The following is a 21,910-nucleotide window of genomic DNA, read 5'->3' as shown; positions in this document are numbered from 1 at the left end:
AGGTTGCTGATTTATAGCCAACCTGTCTTTTGTGGCTAAATTCTTTTAACATCTTCAAAAGAAATCTTGACAATGTAGTTTCTGGACTAGTGTCACCAGAGAATCTTTGGATGATTAAACACTGAATGATATTTCCCTCATCCACACTGGTTTATAAAGGAAAGCAAAGATGACAATAAAAGAAATGTACCAATTTATTCTCTACTAATAAAGTATTGAACATTAGTGAAGAAGAAAGAAATATTGGAATGCAATGCAGACCAATTCCATTAGCCACTGTGGTTTTGGGTCATATACAATATATAAAGAGTAATTACTTCATTCATAGGGGACCAATGTGTTATGTAGTTTGTGATGGAAGAAGTCTTAAAGTAAAAAAAAAAAAAAAGAATTCTAGATGAATATTTTGCTTTTTTAAGCCTTTGCTAACCTTGAAAAGTATTGTTGTTGTTGCTGATATACCACATTAAGAAAATACAGAAAAACTCAATATGGCATTGCACACAATTAGAAAAGTTTTGAGAAAGACAAGGAGGAAATGTCACTTTTAGCCAATTTTAACCTATGAGTAGAGTCATTATGTTACAGCACTTCTCAGACCTAGCTTTGGACTCCATGTGAATCTGATACCACTTTGTGATGAGATTAGGGTTCAGAAAGTAGCCTCATGGCAGGAGAGAAAGGATTATCAAAACAGGACCACTCCTTCCAAGACATGTCCAGCCAGGAGATATGTTCCTTTAGGAAGCATGGCCTACAAAATACAGGAAGTATCTAGTAAAAGCATACAACACATATGAAGAAGCCTTAACACTGACAATTCCTCACTAAAAATGGTGATTATTTTATGGAAAACTCAACAAAAGTAATTAAATGAGGATCTATTAGTAATAGGCAATGAAACTGTAAATGTAATGAAATCTCACTTAATAAAGTTTTGTATTAACATAAATCAATGGCTATATGAATAAATATCCAGTTTTGTATAGACACTGGTTAAATAAAAAGATAACCAAAGTACTTCATATAATACCACTGTAGCAAGGCACTGGAGTGTGCCTGCTCCTTTAAGGGGCTAATGAGAAACTTACCTGACTAGAAGATAGGGCTCAGGCTTGAGCTATATAAGCCCAGAGCCTAAACTGATCAGGCCGTATTTCCCTGGCAGTCATGAAATAAGGAGCTCTTGGGTGCAGAGCTCCTGAAGGGACTTGGACTTATGTAAAGAACTCTGCAGGCCTGGGAACAGAGGCAGGTCATCTGGGCAGAGAGAGGCTGGATTTTATAGGAAACCAGCCTTTGTTTTATGTTGAACCCAGAGAGGGATTGAGGTATCCACCAAAGGGCTGAGATGCTTATTTTTATTCAAGTGGCACTGGTGGTTTAGCCTTGAGGCCTGCTGTGGAAGGCTCAAGACTTACTGAGAGACTCAGTAAGCTAGGAGCCCACAGACTGAAAGTAGGGCCCAGTAAGGGGTCCAAGAGCCTAGGAAAAGGCTGAGACTTGGACCAGAGGGTCCACATGCCCAGGGAAGGGCTGAGCCAGGCCAGAGGGTCCATGAGTCCAGAGCAAGCTAAGCCAGAGTAGAGGGTCCCTGAGCCTGGAGGAGGGGGCTTTGTGTGGGACCAAGGGTCTGACAGCCTGGACAAGGGGCTGCATGTGGGACCAGGGATCCAGGAGTTCAGAGGGAGATCATGTAAGGGACCAGGAGGTTTGCAGGCCCAAGGGGACAAAGAGGCAATGTCAAAGAGAGAGAACACCCACAAAGCTTGGGGTGTGGTGTAGGGGAGGAATGGAGCCGCACATTGATCTCTTAAGGCTATGGGTGCCCTGGAGAAGCACAGATATGCATGTAGCTCTTGAAGTTATGAAAGGGCCCACTGAGCTCAAGGGTCAAATGAAGGCTGTTGGGGGTCCAAGAGAGACCCAGTGGTACTGCAGATAGACTAAGGCTCACTCTAAGGCCTGCGGGCATCCTCCTTTCTTTGACCTCTAGTAAGGAAAAGGTGTGGTGGGTGAGCAGTTAAGGGAGGGCTGTAATAGAAACTGAGCTGGACAGGAGTCACGCAGTCACCAAAGGGTGTCATGGCTACCCCTGGGTAATGAACCTGCCACAACCACCTTTCCTAGATATTCCCAGGATATTTTGTTCCTGTCATGGCTGAGATATTACAGGTCTTCCACACAGCCAAGCATACAAAATATGCTGTTAAGAAAATGGAGTTCAACCTTATATGCATTGCATGCATACCAGCACTTTGTTTGTTAAAGGGTTCAAAAGAAAGAGAGTGAATACTCATTCGCTACATACAGTGGTAAAATAAAATGATTGTTGAAGGTATCAGTCATTCTGACAATTTAAGCTGACACTTGGCGTTTTAGTTGCTGCTGAATGATGCACCTAGGTTTGAGTCGAGCACTGGTTTTCAACCTCTTTTCATTTGTGGACTACTAAAACATTTCTAATGGAGGCGCGGTCCCCTTTGGAAATTTCAAATCGAGGTGTAGACCCCTTTGAATTGTAAGTGTGGGTATTCACAAATGCAGGAGTTCTCTTTGTAAATTGTCCTTGACCAATGCTTATTCATCCTCCTCTTGAAAGCCTCGATGATGAAAGCCTTGGCCTTAGCATTGGAATGTTACTGGATAATAGTGTGATAAGAGCGAGGTGGGTGCCATAGAAGAGCAGCAGTGAGTGTGTGCGGATGTGTGTACACAGATATACACTTGTGTATATTTTTATATTATATATAAACTTTAAAATAATAACATTATAGATATGAACAGTTACATGTGAACCCACATTTTCTATATTAGGTGAAATGCACAGGATGTTCAGGGATAAGGAAAGGAGCACAATGCCATTTATCAAGTTAATTCCTTTGGCATTTCCCAGTTCAGTACCAACATTCTTGTCTAAAGTAATTTCTGCCAAAGGGGATGACAAAAAAAAAAAAAAAAAAAAAAAAAAAAAATCACATGGAAATTTGGTAAGTCACGCTGAAGCCAATGGCCTGTCCTCAAGAAGTAAGATGTATCTAGTTTTTTACACCCTGTACTTCAAAAAGAGCTTTTATCATCTTGAATGGGGATACCACATCAACTAGGAAGATGCAGGGACAAATAAAACTGAACTCCTATGTACCAATGTATGTAGACTCTGTACATCCTATTGAAAGTTTAAAGAAATAATTAGTGCCTGTTATGACAGTTTCTGAACAGACTTTTACTGACAGTCTATTCTGTTCCTTTCTGGGTTTTTTTTTTTAGGATAGTGAAAAGAAAGGTTTTATCAATAAACTTTATGCCATCCAAGAGGTTTGTGTCAGTGTCCAAAATGTCCTTGATGAAGTGGCTTCACTTGGAGAAAGGATAAAGAAGTAAGTGCTGACACATTTGTGCTGGATTGCTTTCTGTGGTATTCACATTTTTTTCACCAGCTGAGGTGCAAAGTATTACTTTTATTTTTTGGCAAAGGACTCCATTTTGGGATGATGTATTGCAAAATCTTATCATTAGTTACTTCGCTTTGTGCTGACCCTTGGTTTCATGAAAGTCCTGTCACTTTAATTCTGGAATTTAGAAGTATATGAATTGCAAAGGATCAGAACTGCAGCTTTGAAGTAAGAAAGAGGACTGTCCTTCACCTGAGAGATGGAACCCTTTTTAACCTAGCCATTGAAAAAAATGAATACAAAGTCTTGATCAAAGAAGTACATAGAGCTAAATAAATATTTGAGAGTTTTTAAACATACACATATGCTCAATTGCTAGGAAGCCTTTTTTATGATAGGTTACTTTTAGAGCAGTTTTCATCTGTTGCAGGTGTATTATTTATGCATAAAATACATGCTTTACCAACAAATGTAAATGTTACAAATAAATAGTTAAATACTATGCAGAATATATGGGGAAATTTTTTCAATGGTGTGTTTACATCTGAATGATGCTGGCCTGTTACAGTTACAGGGAGTGCGGTATAATTCTGGCATGTTCAGCCAATGAATACGTCTATTGTTTGAGACCAGAAAAATTCTACAAAGAATCTCTCGGCTAAAAGACAGGGCTGAAGTCTGCTTGGGCTTCTACCAGAAAAAGGCCAGCCTCAGGTCCTTCTGAAGTAGGAAGTTTGGTGCAATGTAATCAGGACTTTCTTGGCACTGTAAGCAGCATAGTGCAAAAGATGAGGCAGAAGGTGACTAGGAGACTATTGTTATTTCAGACATCCCCACAACAGGTCTACCAGGGCTTTCATGGTACACTCAAAGTAATGCAAAGGTGGAGATAACAGCCCCAACGCTGGTTTACTACTTATTTCGAATACTGTCCAGGGACTCCAGGTGTCCAAGGGACTAGGCTCACATTGCTAAGTGGTAGTTATCATCAATTAGGCTTAACTGCTCATTTGTACTCTATGTTTCTGATAATTCAGTCTGCACACAGGTACATGGCACCAAAACACCAAGTGGCAGTGAATTTTAAGAAAATGATATAATGTCATGGGGTCAGGAGACCATAACTATAAAGCATTGGGTCCTCTCGCATCTTCTTTTACTTCACCCATAGCATGGGCCCATAGTAAGCTTTTCAGTGTCAGGATGAACAGAATGTTGTTACAGAAGTTGTCAGCTACGCATTTCAGAAAAACAGACCATACAAGGTGTCACGGATGGCCCCGCGAGCGGCCGTGAGCTCGCGAGTGCCCCTTTGCCATGCCAATTAGGGTGGTCTGGCACCCTCTACTCGCCCGCCACGTCTTTGCTGTTGAGGTTCAAAATGGGAGGCTGCCTACTTATACCTAACGGCACCTTGATGGTATCACCTCCGCTCCAAAGTGGGGGTACTCTCGCCCCAGCCTCGCAGCTGTCCCGGGGGACGTTGTCTGGTCCCCTGCCCCTTGGGTGCTCTCCCTCTGGCACCCTGGGCTCGTCACCCACCTGGCGCCCCTGGGCCGGGCTCTCACCCACCGGCCTATTACTGACGCCCTTGGGTCTCCCTAGCTCCTCTCACCCCTCCCAGGGTCTCCGCCGCGCCCTCCGCGCTTGCGGCCCCACTCGGGGTCTCTGCCATGCTCTCCGCGCTTGCGGGTTTCCCGCGCTTGGGGCTCAGGTGGCCGTAGCCGTGCCTGGCCCCCTTGACCCTTTCCTGGGTCGTTTCTGCTCTGCGCCCTCTCCGGGGCCTCGCCCTCTCTGGGGCCTGTACCGCGCTCACCGCGCTGCGCCCTCTCCGGGGCCTCGCCCTCTCTGGGGCCTGTACCGCGCTCACCGCGCTGCGCCCTCTCCGGGGCCTCGCCCTCTCTGGGGCCTGTACCGCGCTCACCGCGCTGCGCCCTCTCCGGGGCCTCGCCCTCTCTGGGGCCTGTACCGCGCTCACCGCGCTGCGCCCTCTCTGGGGCCTCGCCCTCTCTGGGGCCTGTACCGCGCTCACCGCGCTGCGCGCCTCCCGCGCTTGGGGCTCAGGTGGCCTTAGCCGTGCCTGGCCCCCTTGACCCTTTCCTGGGTCTTTTGCCCCCCTGGGCAAAGTGCCGTCCTCACGGGCCAGGGTCCAACCCCGTGCTCCGTGCCACTCCGGCACCAACAGTTGTGCCTCCCTGGCACTGTGCCCCTACTGGGCACCCGGAGCCCCCAAGCTGCTGGGGAGCCCCGCTGAGGCCTCCTCGCTCCCCTACAGCCTCACCCGGTCCTCCGGTTAACCATAACTCAAGCCAAGCCCGAACGGCTGTAACAAAACCAACAAAGAGCCTACCCGCTCGTAAAGCCAACTCTCAGCCCCTCTCGGGCTCCCAGCCCTACCTCTTATCAGGGTGTTCTCGTCCCTAGCATCATTGCCGCCGGTCAGTAAGGTAAGGCTGCAACCCCCGACTCTGGCTGCTCAGCTCAGCCACAGAGCTCCTGCTCCTGTGGCATCCAGAAGGGTACTGCTAGCCAGGCTTTGGCCTAGCTGTTTATAAGGGCCTGGCCCTGCCCCCTCCTGGCCACATGACCTGCCTGGTTGCCCTAGCAACCCCCATCTGTGTTGCTCCAGGGTGCTTCAGCAGCCCTATTCCTCCTGCTAGTAGCAGGCACCCTGGTGCCCTGTTACACCTCTCCCCTTCCTGGGGCATCTCCTTAGGAGCGGGGCACGGGAGTGCCCCGCGACACAAGGGAAGTCTGGGAAGTCTTCCCACGGGGGTACTTGTGAAAAATGGTGCATTTTGCAACCTCAAAACCGAGCATACACACAAGAGTAGAAGCAGGTTTGGTACTTTATATTGGGCAGACTCTCGCAACTAGCCTCTTTTTAATTAAGGCTGTTCAAGGGAATCATCTTGATCATATTTTTCAGCTTGCATTTTGGAATTAGATTTGTGTTCCATTGTATAAGAAAAGAGACCAACATCATTTGCTAAACAAAGTGAGATTAATAACACTTCTTATAAATCTTTGTAATTTGCTCCTAAAAATGTTATAGGGAATTTGTACTGAATACAGTGCTAACACAGCACATAAGGAGGTTTGCTAAGTGAGGAGCCAGTGTTCCCACACATGAGGTGTCTGTGATCCATAGCACCAAGCCGAGTCACAGGAACATGAGCAGACCCTCAACCTTCTGTTCACCCCAAATGCATGCAGAAGAAGGGAAAAGAGCAGGTGTCCCCCGAGGAGAAAGGGACTGATCCTACACCAAGTGACACTAACATAATGTTCACTCTGGAGACATGTCAAAATTGCCAGGGGAGAAAGAAGACAAAACAAGAAGCCAGAGCTCATTATGAAAAATATGGCTAGCAACTCAGACAGCAGTAATTATTTAACCAGGGAAGCCAGAATAATTTAGCCACAATGATCGGGGTATGCAGTCAATATAATTTAAAGATACCATCAAGCTGTTTTGAGCCAAAAACATACTGTCTTTATGGGAAGATAAATGCCATGTGAAATCTTTGGAGTGGTGGTGCTTTTATATAGCCATCCCACTTAACCAAAGATCCCCTGGGATTATTTAACCTGGCCCGTTGCCATTTCTCTCTTTTACAAGCTGAGGATTGGAATCCACACCACGACTGCTTCAAGACTTTATGCATAATCCTCCTCTTCTCCCATATCACAGACTCTGCAAAGTGGCTCCCCAGTTGATCTTTATTCCACTCAGGAATTTGAAGCTCAAAGTGAGGCTCTTAATCTTAAAGCTTGATGTAAAACCAATTTACCTGAAGCTTCTTTGAAACCTCAGTCCTTCTGTGCCTAGATAGATGAAACATTTACACTCATAATCAGCCTATACAGCCCTGAAAAAATGAGTAGGCAGATGGCATAAACCCCTCCACTGAGCTAACATTACCCAGTCTGGTAGGGAATTACCCTAAAAAGGAGAGGGAACAAAAATCTATTGGGGGAAATGATGCTAGTGTAGTTGCCATCTGTTCGCAGCTTATCTCAAGGTAAGCATTTGGTCCAGGAAATGAGGTGATGAAATACTAAAGCAATGCGTACCTGGGTGTGCAGCTACTCTGGGAGAGCTGGTCATCTAGCCACTCTGGACCCTGCTGTGATTTGCATTGGTGTTCAAAATCAACGTAAGTTACATTATTGTAATAATACTATATCTAGGCCTTCTGCTTCCTCCTTTGTCTCCCAAGGAATGCTTCCCATTTTGTTGCAGCTTTGCTTTTCCCTCCTATAATTATTTTTTTCTTGTGCCTCCTCCCTGTCCCTTTCTCACCTTTCTTTTTTAGCGCTCTCCTTTTCTCTTTGCTGCCCCAATCCTCAGTACTGGTTTTCTGTCCATTTCTCCCCATATTATACCTCCTCTTCTGTCTCCTACCCTTTCATACCTATTACCTATCAAACCTGCCTTTCTGAAAGATTGCTTTCCTGCATGGTAGAAGGGTTGCCCACTTTGCACAAGTATGCATAACACCTGCATAGTTTTAGTTAGTCCTGACCCCACTGTGACTGAATGACCACTGACTTGAGAGTATTACTACATATGAAACAGAGACAAGGAAGCCACTCAGATCCACAGTTAACTCCTTGTCTGTGTTTCAGAGTGCCAGAGGAAAATTATATTAGAAGACCTAACCAGCACTGTGCAATATTCCAGCTGTTAATAATGGAGGTGGGGGGAAAGGACACTCACTTGGGCCTTGTTTGAGCAAATGAACTAAAGACAGGGATATGAGTTGTCTTTGTGAGTAAACTTGGAAGAAAGGAAATTAACAATTTTTTCTGGAGGTAAAATAGGGGAAGGTATTGGAATTCCCCACCCCATGACAACAGTAGACTCTCACTGGCATGCAGGGCCCCAGTTAAGTGAGTTGGGAGAGATTTTTTCACATGGGATGAAGAAGCTAAGGCTCACTTTCATTTCCTTGTGGTGTGAATACAGATCTGAGATCTTCCACCTATTCTGCACCCATTTATTCATACACAATTTCAGTTCTCTCTCACTAATGAAGACTGACTCTTCTGTTTGCAGAGCTGTAGTCTGCCTGTTCTTTTGTAAGTTTGGTAAGGCAATTAGACTTCTGACTTGTGTTAATTTTTTGTTTAGTACATTCAACTGGACTGTCCCATTCTTAAGCTGGCTGGCAATTGTTGCCCTCTGTGTGTTCACAGTCATCCTGTATTTCATTCCACTGAGATACATTGTCCTTGTCTGGGGTAAGTAAAGCCTTTTTTAACTGTCTGTGCCACTTAGAACAAACTGTTTTTTAAGGGATGAGTTACACTGTCAGTAGTTTTCTGTATTTATGGTCATGAAGCTACTCCATGATGGAAACAGACAGGTTAGTTAAAAATCACAACTGTGTAAAGATTTAGGCCCACCTGCAAAAAGCATTTTTCTTGTCTGGCATTGTAGACTTCATCATACTATAAACATGTAGCTGTGAGGATTCTTCATATATCAAAGTGTAGCTTTGTCTAGATATTATTCTGATTTATTTTCACCACTTATACACAAACAGAGGCATTTCAATCTATATAGTGCATTTAGGATACTATGTTTTTTTACTGCAGCACTTTATCTTGTGGAAATGTATGTAAACACAGTGCCAAAAAGCTGTTTAGAAGGTCACCTTTAGGCTAACAGAAAAGCACATGTGGTATTTTACCCATGGCTAATTAAAAAAGTAGGTAGGTTTCTTTTGGGGACAGAGCTGACCCTCAATGGCTTGTTTCCATTTTTTATACAGTTTTAGGAAAGCTAATGTACTGCATACCAGTTCTAAAAATTGCTTTATGTTTTAACCATACATTTTTAACAAAAACCCTCCTCTGTATCAGCAATACCTCCATTCTGTAGGTACACACCCAACGTAAAGAAAATTGGCTCATTTACATGTGGAGCAGCAAGCTTTTGTTTCCAAAAAACCCCCCAACCCATTAAATAAAAATAAATCATGCCTTGGAAAACTCAGTTTTCCCTCAAATTCTAGGAACAACATATTGTAGCATTAACTTGACTTCAGATATTTTACCTGAAGATCCCCAGTACAGATTTGGCAATAGACATTTGGTTATTTAAGTTTAAACTATTCACTTAAAATGCAATGGGAAAATCTTAAAAGAAACTTAAGAACCCAAGTCAAACCTTCTGGCACCTCTGCTATTCTCAAAACTACCATTCAGCTGTTGCCTAATGCCTTCAGATAAGACTGGAATTCATATTCCTTGTAGATCATGAAACCAATAAGTGCCACTGGCTAAATCAGTAGAACCCATTTACATAGTAGAACTCAGATTCTCTGCTGGTTAGTCTCCTAATCCCCTGGGAGGATGAGGGTTTGCAGACTAACTGGAAGTTATAGCCATAGCAAACAGGGAGAAGGTAGACCACAGCAGTGCACTGGCTTTTTGCTGTGGCTTTTACTTCAAAAGGCTCTGCTTCTGTGTTTTGCTGCACAGGACTGCCGCTGTGCTTTAGCAATGGGAGAAGCAGTGCCCTTTGAAGTAAAAACCACAGGAAACAGTTGAGCAGCTTTTCCTTAATTCATCAACCGACTGAGAATTGAACTGGTTGTGAACCACCCAGATACAAATGACCCAGGTTCTTCTGTATAGTGGAACAGCTCCAGTGTGAGAGGGAGAGAGAGAGACACCCTGCCCAAATCAAGGATTAGAACTTGATTAGATCAAGGATCTAAATCAAGGATTAGAACCTCCTAAATCCCAGAGGATTGCTCTCACCATTAAGCTATTGGTTGAGTTGGAATTGGTATGTTTCCAGTTTTGCACAGTTGGTAAAAGAAAATATATGCTACTGAATCAGAGAACCTCAGTGTAGTAGCAATGAAGTTTGGTGCCCGGGGCAAAGCCCACAGTGGTAGCCTGCCTTCATCCCACGCACAGATCTAGGGGGCACATGCCCCCCCATGCTTGCCTGGGAGTGCCCGGAGCCGCTCTTCCCCCATCCCTGTGCCCCTTCCCCCCAAATATGCTGTTAAGAAAATGGAGTTGCACCTTATATGCATAGCATGCATACCAGCACTTTGTTTGTTAAAGGGTTCAAAAGAAAGAGAGTGAATACTCATTCGCCACGTACAGTGGTAAAATAAAATGGTTGTCATTCTGCTTAATGACAAATGAGCCATTCACAACTTCATCCTGTGGCCCGCCCCCAGCTGGGCAGCTCCTGTTGGTGCCCCTTCACTTTGGCAACCAGGGTGGTCACCCCACTCATCCCCCGCCCCCTGCTATGGCACTGGCAAACCTGGTTCTAGATACAAACCATAGGAGATGGGTCAGCCCTGCCCTTTCCTCTGCAATTTCACTGTTGGCTAGATTAAGGAGCTCCTTGTTGAGCTGGCTTCTGAAGACCATTTCTTGAAGTACCTAACTCTTTCTATGCATTAGCTCAGGGCTAAGAATTTTAGCTGGCACCAGACCGCTCTTAGGTTAGGTGTTGCTGTGCTAAGCAGAGCAACACCTAAATATCCTTGATGAGCTCATTAAAGCCAGAAGCCTGTTCCTGAAATGGATACCTCCAAATACGTTACTTTTCTATTTGTTGTTTCTAGCCTCGCTAGTGCAGATTCACCTGCTCATCTCATTCACTTCTCTTTCATTTAAAGACAAATACTCATTTCTGTTTGGCTTTTAGGGATATGATGGATGGTCACCTCTAAGAAACCACTGTGTGGGCTGCTTTGGAATGCATTCTCCCAAGCTTCTCTGTTGGGAGGCAGCTTTTTTCCTTAGGAAAACTCCTCCATGTTGTGAAGATGACACTTGCATGGGTCTATCTTTCTTCTGCACACCCACCAAGATTCTGTCTCTCAGACTCCCCATCCCAAGGGACACTTTGTTTTTTTCTCCAGCCTCTTTTTCTCTGCATAAACTTAAGGAATTTCAAACTTGTTCAGTGTGGACCAGAGCAATTAGGCAACATCCCTGCAGCTAATACAGTTACCTCTATGGAATAGTAATGTTAAGAAAATATTGATGTATTTGACCTGTTTTATATGAAGCATCTTAAACTCTCTTGACAAGGATTAATTGGACCCTTTGCTTTTACTCTGCACTTCCTCTCCCCTTAATCTGTTTTATTCTTACCACATCATTACTTCTGTTTGCCTGCTGCACAGTCCCCTAGTTTGGCACTTGTTTTTATATAGTTCCTGGTTCCCTCCTTCCCACCATATGTCCCCCCAATTGCCTTATGTCCCATTGATGGTTCTTGCTGTATTCTGCCTCCAATCATGGAGAGTGACCGTCTCTTCCTTCTATCAGGGAATAAAGCCAACAGGAGGAACCTAGGTTTTTTTCACCTTCATTTACAGCTACTTTTACAAGCATCCAAATTCTTCTCATGGCATCAAAGGCAAGCTGACACCATGCCAGTACCCGCCCATTAACCACAGTATGAGAAAGTATGAGAGAGGCATTCAGTTTGTCAGTAACATGGAGCTGGGTTGGATCCCCTGAAATGGATACATCTGAGCTTCAGATATTCTGTTTAGTGACATTGTACTAAGAGCTAAAATTTAAAAGAATGCAGGAATCATCAACCTAAGCACAACTTCCTCCTCTCATTGCATGCACATAGGAGAGTTCTGTAAGATGGCTGAATCACTTGATCAGTTAGCAAGTGGTGTTACCAATGCCTGCCATCTATACATTTTGTCAAGTGGTTGAAGCGTCATGTTCTGTCCAGGGTTATATAGGAGACCTACCAGCAAAATCTCCTTGGAAGATGCACCAAATCATCTCATCTCCCATATCATCTGGCCACAACCCACAGGGCAGTCCCTGTATGTTTTGAGATTTGATCTTTGCTTGCTTTGGGTAGTAGTAGATCTGGTTGTTGTATGCCCCTTTGGGCCTTAGGTCAGTTATATTGTTCCTATAGGCTACAAACTTACATTATTTATTCAAATAGAAGATGACCCTGATTATAAGATGACCTCCTAATAATTAGATTCAATATATGGAAGATTTGTTCCAAGTATAGAATCTAATGATTGGAGATTTGCCTGGAATTTGTTCCTCTCCCACTAGTGCAGCAGGGAAAATAAATTTGGGGGTCAGGTTCCCCCTTGCTCTCTTTTCCCCTTAATCTTTTCCCCCTAGCAGTCCCTTCTCTCTCTCCTTACTGTTAGGCCCTACTTTCCTTGGTCACATTAAAATGAGGAGAAAATTTGAAAACAATAACATTGAAATTGTGCTAATTAGCCCTGACTTAAAATTGGGACCAGTATTTTTGGGATGCTCCAAAAATATGCAGATAAGGTGCAGGGCAACCTGATCTGACTTCACCTCATGGAGGGTGAGGCCACACTAATAATATGTGACAGACTGACGGGAGGTGGGGGCGATGGAGGGATTCTGGGTGAACTGTTTGGAGCCCTGTTTGTTGATGTTTACCAGGCATTTAAGGCTGGTGAAGAAACAGGACTCATTAAAAATAGGATAGAACTGCACAGCTCAGCTGTGGAAGTAAAGAGGGATAAAAAATGTATACAATGTAGTGGCTCACCATGACTTTAAAAAGAGTTGGCGGTGAGGAGTGCACTTAATGGGCACTGTCATCTGTATTATTCAGATGGGCTGCACTAATCTATCCTTGTAAATTCTAATGTTTGCCCACAGGAAACTCTTTTTTTTTATAGTCATGCTCAGCATTGTCTGCATTTAATCAGTGTCATAGTTGATTTTCATTCCTGAGCACAGGCTGCTTTTGGCCATCAGTTTAATGATAGCCATTGAATTTAAAATGGTTTCCTTGTATGCGAGTGCAAGACAGGGGGAGGGGGGAAGCATGCTGATTGGAGAGAAAAATCTTATCTTGTATTAGAGTAAATATGGTATGTTCTATTAGGGAAATCTTATGGAGAGATTCTGAACCACAGTCTAATAATGTAATAGCAGGTATAATTAAAAATTCTTTTGTAACTTATTCTTGTTATCATGTGCTTGGTACTTCTGATCTTTGATTACCAATTAGAATAAACCAAAACAACTTTTCTTTTGTGGAATAATGATCAATTTGTCTCCCCAAAAATGTTACCAAGGCAAGATGTATTTAAAAAAATCTGTAAAAAGAGCTTGAATACGATAATATTATCTGAGGATTTTGAAGTAGAGGAGTAAAGATTATTACCTTAATTTATTGTAAGGTGCCATAAGGTAAATGTAAAACTTAATGGCTGTCACTGCAAAATAAAAATAAAGGGGCTAGAGAAAAAACAACACGAGCACTTTTAGAGACTGAGTTTACAGCTCATTAAGTTGATGCTAAATATCAGCCTATGAAATGGGTCTTAAAATCTCTGTCAAAAGTTTGCCAGAAATGTGTTTTTTAATAACAGTATCACACTGAATATACCAGAGACCTTAATAACATTTGAACTGTCACTTTTCCAGGCATCAATAAATTTACAAAGAAACTTCGAAGTCCATATGCAATTGATAACAATGAGCTACTTGACTTCCTTTCCAGAGTCCCTTCAGATGTACAAGTGGTGTGTATATTTTTTTCATTTTCATCTAGTTGTCATTTTAATATAAAACACTGTTAATCCTATATTATTGTGTGTTGATTTTTAAATTGTGTTTGGACTTTGCATTCTCTGGGTCAAATAAATTAAAACTCAAATAAGGGGGTAAAATCCAGTTAAACTTAAGCAAGTTTGCTGTACTTTTCTGGTTGAGGAGTTAGTTATTGCCATGGTTGTGCCTTTGAGGATCCTCAGGGGCAAGCAGTAAAAAAGAAGAATGTTTGGGAGATGGCAGTGGGTGACGGAGTGTGTATTAACCAACCTCCAGGGATTAGGTGAATATCATTGGAGTATTGTACTGCTGGGTTTTTTTGTAGGAAGTGCTGCTGCCTGAGGCCATCAGCACCTGAAGGGAGGAAATAGGAATGCCAGATAATGAAAGGAAATGCAGTAATGCAGAGCCAGTGGCAGGCTATTTTGCCCAGTATCTTGTGGTAGCACTGTAAAATTTAAGATACTGCCACCTGTTTTTCTAAGGTGAGAATTTTTGTTTTATTTGAGAATTGCGGTGAAGTCACTATTTTTTTAAAAGAAAATGAGTGTTAGATGTGCTTATATTGTGGTACAGGATCTTTGATATGAACTCTTAAGTATAAAGGCAAGTTAGAGCATAAATCAGTAGTTGTATTGAGAAGCTGATTATGTTTTCAAGTATTTTCAGGAGCTGGTTTAATTCAGCCCTGGTGTGAGTACGAGTTATATACACTAGATCTGAATCTAGTCCCTTCCATGGTGAGCTAAGTTTAAGTTTGAGAATGCATTAAAAAAAGCAAACAAACTCAAGAAGCAGATTTGAAGGAATTTTGTATCCATTTCTTTAAAGTGGATATTGCTTATTTTCAATGTAAGATCTTGGAGAGGGGAGAGAGTGTTCTTCACTAACATTTACATCAGTTCACTGTTTTATTTCCTGGCAGGATATTCCTTATGCTGTTTTTCCTCCTTACTCCAGATCTATCATTCCATTGTTTTTGTATCCCAGCTGCAGATCCCACACTGTGTGCATGGAGACAGCACTTTTTCTCCCTAGGAAAAAAATAAAACTCTCTCATTCTTTTGCTAGTGAGTTGCCACCTGACCAGTTTCTCTCTGAATATTGTGTTTAAACAGGTGCAATACCAAGAACTGAAACATGATCCCAGTCACAGCCCGAGTAAGAGGAAGAAAAACAATCCTGGCTAACCAGCTTCATGTTCCAAGAGGACTAGCATCTGCTGGGGGAAGATAAAAGGAAAAGCCCAAAGCCTAAGCAGCACTTCCTTTCTTTAAGCTTTTTATTTTGCCTTTTTATCCAATGGAGAGAATTTGTAAATATTGCACAAAGGTATTTACCATTGAAACTATACTTACTTACCATTGTAGAGACAAATTTGATGAAGGTTTAAAGTATGGCTTATGCTTGTGCAAGAGCCTTATAAAAAACATAACCCATTACACGAATTAATGTAAAATAAGAAGTGGCAGATATTTTGTAATGTAGGAGAAGGCACATATAAATAAATATTCAAGTCACGCTGATTAAATCTGCAAAAATGTAAATTTAAATCTGATTCAAAAAAGGCAAGTGAAGTTTTATTTGTGAGCATTAATATTTGTATTCTGTAAGTCTCCATTACGCTTTTTCTATGTTTATACATTTCAAGAGAAATACAGTGCAATGGAACCTACTGCACTTCAGTTTTATCAGAAATCCTGAACTTTAGATCCCAATGTTAACATCTTGTACAACGTATTCATGCTGACTAGGACTGCTTGTAAGCTCATGAAGTGTATACCAAGTGTGAATCCCTTTCTGGGACTCCATTCACTGAAGAAATTACCTGCCACTTTTATCATTCCATCATAAGATTTTAAAATACATACATCTCTCTAAAAATACTGCCAGGTTTGTAATTGCATATGTAACTTTTTATATGTACCACTAATCTTAATTTGTACTAACTAGTTTGCACCTGACCTCAGTACTTCATTCACTAAAAAAAAATATCATCACACTAAATCCATCTTGCTTCAGGTGTCAGATTATGAACACCATTTGTGCATATACAAATTTTAATACCAAACTTACAGAAAATGTTTTTGCTTTCTAATTGCAAGGTCATATTTTAAATGCTTTATGGCATATTTCATTATGTGTTACCCATGTGAAATATAGTGTAAAAATGCAGTGTGGTAAAAGTGATATTCCAGTTTATTTCTTTAGTTAATTATGTAATTGGTCCTTCTGATACAGCTGCGCCCTATTGCATTGCATGTAAATTCAATGAAACATATAGAAAAATGGTTTCTATTTAAAAAATTTTAAATAGTTGTTGGATAATGAATACTTTGGGACATAGTCTCACATCTCTGCATGGAGAGTTATACACCTGGCTCTCCATATAGCAAGTTGAGAGTACATTACTAAGGGCCTCATTGTATGTCTGCTACTTAAATCTCCTTGTGATGTCAGAGGGAATTTGGTCCAAGTGAAAACAGAAGGACTACACCCTCAATAACTCAGCCAATCCATGCCTACCCTGTGAAACATCTGGCTTTTTGTTGCAATTACTGAGAAAGTTTGTATTGCAATACTGTAACAATACATTTTGATAAAAGATATTTAGGAGGAATATGCGGGGAGTTGAATGTATATATTAATGTCTAAAGAATTATTCTTTAGCTGCGTTGCTCTTTAGAACTATTTTGAAATTATTTTTATGTTAAACATATGTTGCTAATTAATGTTTCTTATAGGAGAACTATTTTGATTGTTTCTGTTTGTACAAAGCTCTTGAAAGAATGCCAATCATATTACCTTTCTGTAGAAAGGCTCTGACCTAAATATGCTCCAAATAGATCATCATGTTATAGTGATCTATTTAAAAGGCATACATATCTATCCTGTCATCATTCGTTGCTGAAGAACAATACACCATTAACAATGTCAACCTTACTAACGACCTTTATTGATAAGACTTTTGTTTGCAATAACTTTCAATTTGATAATGTAAAAAATTGTTCTGCACCGACAATGTCTACAGACTTCCTCAGATGTACTGCAAGCCTTGCATTCTTTTGCTATTGTCCATCATTCTGTGTGAAACTTCATGTTTGTTTAGCTGTACTCAATTTTCATCTGTTTATTTCAGTGATAGCGTCTAACATATGTCCATTTCCTGCATTAAACATAGACACTTTTATGTATATCAGTATTTTAGGTATTTGGCAGCATTTTTCTTTGTTATCCTACACCCACATGTTCCTATGTATTATATGGTGAAAGACATATCAACTGACGCTGAACGAAAACTTAATTTTTCAGTATTGAGTGGTATTTTTCAGGATCAAAATTAAGAGGAGGAATTCTGGTGGAGTGGGGAATCTACCGGTTAATAAAATTATTTAAATTATTTGATGCCTTCACTATTTACAGTCTCACTACATGCAGAATGCATTAAAGCAACACCATTGCCTTAAATGCACCTTCACAGGGTTATCTGCACCAGTAAGAAAACAATTTCTTCACCAAAATGTCAGTGATTTGGTTATGAGCCCATTCTGTCTCTGCCACATGTTCAATTTAAGGCATGATGGAAGCCAGCCAAAATATATGGGGCACATTTTGTTGAATAATTTTGTGGCTGGTTTCCCATTTTGTCTCACTATTAATTGCCTGAACATGTGGCCAGGTTACTATTTAAGTTGCTATTAACAAATTAATCAAGCCTTAAGTGTAACATCTGCCAGGAGCCTTAATCAGAAGGACTCTGGGTTTTATTCATAAATCCACGACTAACTCAAAATATGAACATTACTTGGGCTGGTTATTCCTCAGTTTCACTTTGCAAAGAAAAGAAATGGTTCTCACAATGGTATTATGGCTTTAGTGAAAGGTGCTGCCATAGTGCAGATAATGTTTTGAATATTTTTTTTCACCTTTACTTATACTGCAGAAAGTTTTGTTATCCTTGAGTTCAAATATTAGTGAAATATAAATGGTTTAATTTTAAAAGGCCCAATGAGCGATAGCATTAATGTTAATTTTAACTCCTGTGGTTTACTGTAACTTCAGGTGGTTAATGAAAGAGTTCAGAGGACTACCAGCAACCAGGCAAAATGAGATACAAAGTGACATCATGAATAGGAAGAAATATACCCACCTCCCTAATGAAACAGTAGTGTACCAAATGATAGTCAATAAAAATTTATCTTTACTGCCATTTAACAAATCAGTGAAAAATCTAAGATAACCCTGTTAAGCCCTGAAGTAGCAATAGTTTCACCGGCTGTCAATAAAAGCAGCTCCCTCCCATTTCTTCTTAACCTGCCCCCCTAAGAGAGGCTATGTTTGCAGATGCATGCTAGCTGCTTTTGATTTTGCAGCCGGCAAAACTTCTGAAAAAGGAGAGAAACTTACATTTTCTTTTCCCAGGGGAGGCAATTTCCAGATCACTTTGCAAGAATCACTTGTATCAAGTGAAGGCAACTAGAGACAATTCTTTTTTTGAAATGGCAACTTTTAGGCTTTAGGTAAAAGCCTTCCTTTCCCATGCCTCCACCAAGATGAATTCTTTGATCTTCTACCATCTCCAGACTTTTGAGACCAGAACAGGAATTACAGGTATGGGGCAATGCAAACTGTTGGAGTACTTAGAATAACTTCAGCCTAACCAAAAAGAAAAACACAATATAAAGGACACTGATCTTCAAATCCCTGGCTCCCAGAAAGGGATGTGTTTTTTAGGCCGTAAATGGGATCTGTATAAACATGAATACTTACAAAACCCGCCATTATGTTTTTGAAAGCACTTGCAGAACTGGGTGGAAGGTGAATACAGCTGAGCATGAAACAGTTGTGTTTAGAGGGTGGGGAGGATGTTTGGAGAGCTAGAGAAAGGAGTTGACAAGAACAGATCACCCAAGCCCTTGGAAGCTAAAAAAAACAAAATAGTGCCAAGGAGCATGTATCACTAGTGTTTGATAGCCCTGGAGGGTATGTGAAGGAGCCAGACAGGTGAGAGCATCAGGAAAAGCAGGTGGCTTGCAGCAAGATCCATACTAGGTGCCATACAGCCTTTGCATTACAATAATAAAACTGGAGAATTTAAGGTTTTTGTAAGTTATATTAGTTCAATAAAATAATTGTTGAAAATGCTTCTGAACTGAGGGGATGGGTAAAAAACCAAAAAGCCCCGAGCCACTTTGCCCAGACAAATCTGGAAGTAAGGAAAAGCTACTTCCAGCCCCTAATAGTTACTAGCACAATATCCAGAACAGTTTAGAAAAACAATACTGTAATCCTAAAGGATGAGAAGCTCTTGTTCGCTGAGGCAGAAGGGTGCTTTGTGCAGGGGAAGGGCTTGTCTTGGGCCCATCTTCTTGGACACACAGGAAGCAGTGTATGAAGTGATCATGCATAACCTTATTACAGTAATCCTCTTGCCTTCCCCTATTCCTTCTAAATGTGGCCTGTTCTTCAATAATGAATGCTTTGGAGCAGGAGCTGTCTTTAATAAGGTATTGTTGCAGCTCATAGCGCCATTGGGCCAGTTATTGGCTGGGGCCTCTTGGTGATATTCTTAATGGTTATAATACTCTAATGTAAGTAATACAAGTAATTCTGCTATATTTGCTTCATGGAGAATCTCTTGTTTAATTTAACAAAAACGTAAACATGGTTCTGTCTGTGTTGCCGGAAGAATAAAGACCAATGGCGTCCCCTCTGGCCTCTGGCAGATGTTTCTCCTTCTACATTATTTAGTTATCTGTTTATTTCCATTGTTTAGGGTGGCTAGGAGCTGCCTGTGAAACTCTTCAAGATTATTTCAGGTAAAAATTAGGATAGAAATTGAAACGATCAGACTTAAACTGTATCTATAGCATTTTGATATAAAAGGAAACTATCATGGGGTTGCTAAGCAGGATGATAAGAACAGGGTTATTGCATATGTGGCTTTAAATGCTTATGCAGCTGCAGAACATAAGAATTAAACTACTTTTTTATTTGGGCTAACATATACTAATGCACAGAGTCTGTACTCTATAGTTAAAGGGACAAATGAATTTGCTTGAACAACTGAGTTATTTCAGTCAAATCAGAATATTGCACTTTATTTTGGCAAAGTTTAACAAAGGCTTCAAGAAAAACAGGAAAGCTGTTTTCTAAAGGGTGTTATGGTCTTTAGCAGGACCTTGTATTGGAGTCAGAATATTTTAGGGGTGGATATAAGAGGGTAATTCTAATGTAGAGGTTGGCAACCCATAGCCTGTAGGCTGAATCCAGCCTGCAAGGCCATTTGATCTGGCCTGCAAAGTCAAGACTCTGGTAGCATTTCACTGGCCGGGCAGTGGCTGGGTGGTGAGGTAAGTGGCAGCAATGGCTGGATTGGAATGGCTGGCGTGCCTTGGGCAGAACTTGGTAATTTTACTCTGCCATTACTGAAGCATTGCTGCCCTCTGTATTAGTGAAGTCTCCAGCCTGAAACACATTTTCCCCTTGCAATAGTCTGGTCTTTTGCTAAGTCCTATTGCTCCTAATTACTTGCAGAGATTTGATTTTTAAAAAAAACCACCATTTGGCCCCTTTCTCTAGAGGGCAATGCTAAAGCTGTGCTTTGACCACACTCTTTCCAAAACAAACATAATGACATTTAAAAAGAAAATGACATTTTAAATGGCTTACATTTGTAGCTGATGTACAAACTGTCAAATGCCAGGAAGTTCAAAGTTAGGTCTGCTATTTAGATTTTTAATTTAAGCTGAAGAGAAGAGGGTGAGAGAGATCCTCAGTGATATAGTGCAGTGGTGGGAAATTATGTTCTGCCCCTGTTTGGGGGACAAGCTGTGGGGTTAAGTGCCCACCAGTCCTTCAGATCACAGGATCGCTGTGCAGCCTGGCACAACTGATGCTAAGCAGGATGGTAAGAACAGGGTTATTGCATATGCGGCTTTAGGTGCACTGTCAAATCTCTACACGGAGGCTTATATGTCTGTCCTTGCTACTCCTGGCTAACACTGGTGCATTAGTCCCTCAGTTTTCGTAAGCACTAAATTAAATGACCCATTGGAAAAAGGAAAATAATACCGTACATTAAGGATGAACTATTTTGAATTTCCTGGATACTGTCTGTGTCTCTGCTTGAAAATTAAATCCTTCTTTGTACTTGATACACAGTCAATGAAAGGTGAGGTGCAGTTGATGTTTGACAGTCTGGACGGTTCCTATACTGATACATTGTATTACTTTGTGTTGGCAGACCCCTACAGAGTGAGCATCTTCAGCTGACACTCCACACATCATCAACCTTTTACCCTACACTTCATAGCTACCTAACACATGTGCACATACCAAGCAACACCCTGATCTACTAAAATAACTCAATATTCAATGTTTGGAGAACTAGTACATGCACATGCTGCTTATTTTTACTGGCTTACCCTTTTCTCAGTGACAATCTACAAATGAACTTTGGTATTTTTCCAAATGCATGTTGTTTGTTCAAAACAGTTTCACAATCTTGGATTCAAAATGTAGTCTCTCACAAATTGGATCTATTTGTGCCATGTCCTTTACCAAAGGTAAACAGAGCTACTGCAATGTTTTTCAAAAGCACTGAAGTCCCCTTGACTTTCAGTAACTTGGGGATCTTTGTACACCTAATTAACACTGTCACTTCATAGAACCAGTTAACCCGTCCACTGTACTATGTCCGTGTAGCAGCACTATTTGTTTGGAAGCCAGTCTGTACAGAGCGACATGGAGACACCAGTTAGGGCTGTGCTGCAAACTAAGTTACTAAGGAACTTTTGAAAAATAACCTTGTTTCTGAGTGGCAATGATGTCAATCTTTCAAACCAAAGTCTGGCCATTTAATTTCAGTTACAGAATAAATAATATAGCCTGCTACCAAATTCAAGCAATTATACAGTCTATGTAAAATGTTGAACTAG

General features: G+C 41.3%; 1 protein-coding gene across 1 annotated transcript in view; it reads left to right on the top strand.

Annotated features, from left to right (window-relative positions):
• Window positions 1-19,518, top strand: part of MCTP1 (multiple C2 and transmembrane domain containing 1) — a 500,289-nt gene extending 480,771 nt beyond the window's left edge. Inside the window, exons 19-22 of the mRNA XM_090038277.1 lie at window positions 3,271-3,380; window positions 8,533-8,642; window positions 13,845-13,942; window positions 15,089-19,518. Coding sequence (XP_089894403.1) covers window positions 3,271-3,380; window positions 8,533-8,642; window positions 13,845-13,942; window positions 15,089-15,160 — 390 coding nt within the window. The 3' untranslated portion in view covers window positions 15,161-19,518. The remainder of the gene's footprint in view (window positions 1-3,270; window positions 3,381-8,532; window positions 8,643-13,844; window positions 13,943-15,088) is intronic.
• Window positions 19,519-21,910: the final 2,392 nt, after the last annotated feature.

Source organism: Crocodylus siamensis, chromosome 3 (genome assembly GCF_052110815.1).
Source record: "Crocodylus siamensis isolate JL-2025a chromosome 3, ASM5211081v1, whole genome shotgun sequence".
Lineage (NCBI taxonomy): Eukaryota > Metazoa > Chordata > Crocodylia > Crocodylidae > Crocodylus > Crocodylus siamensis.
Note: the sequence above shows the minus strand (reverse complement) of the source record. Positions and strands in the feature narration are given on the sequence as shown.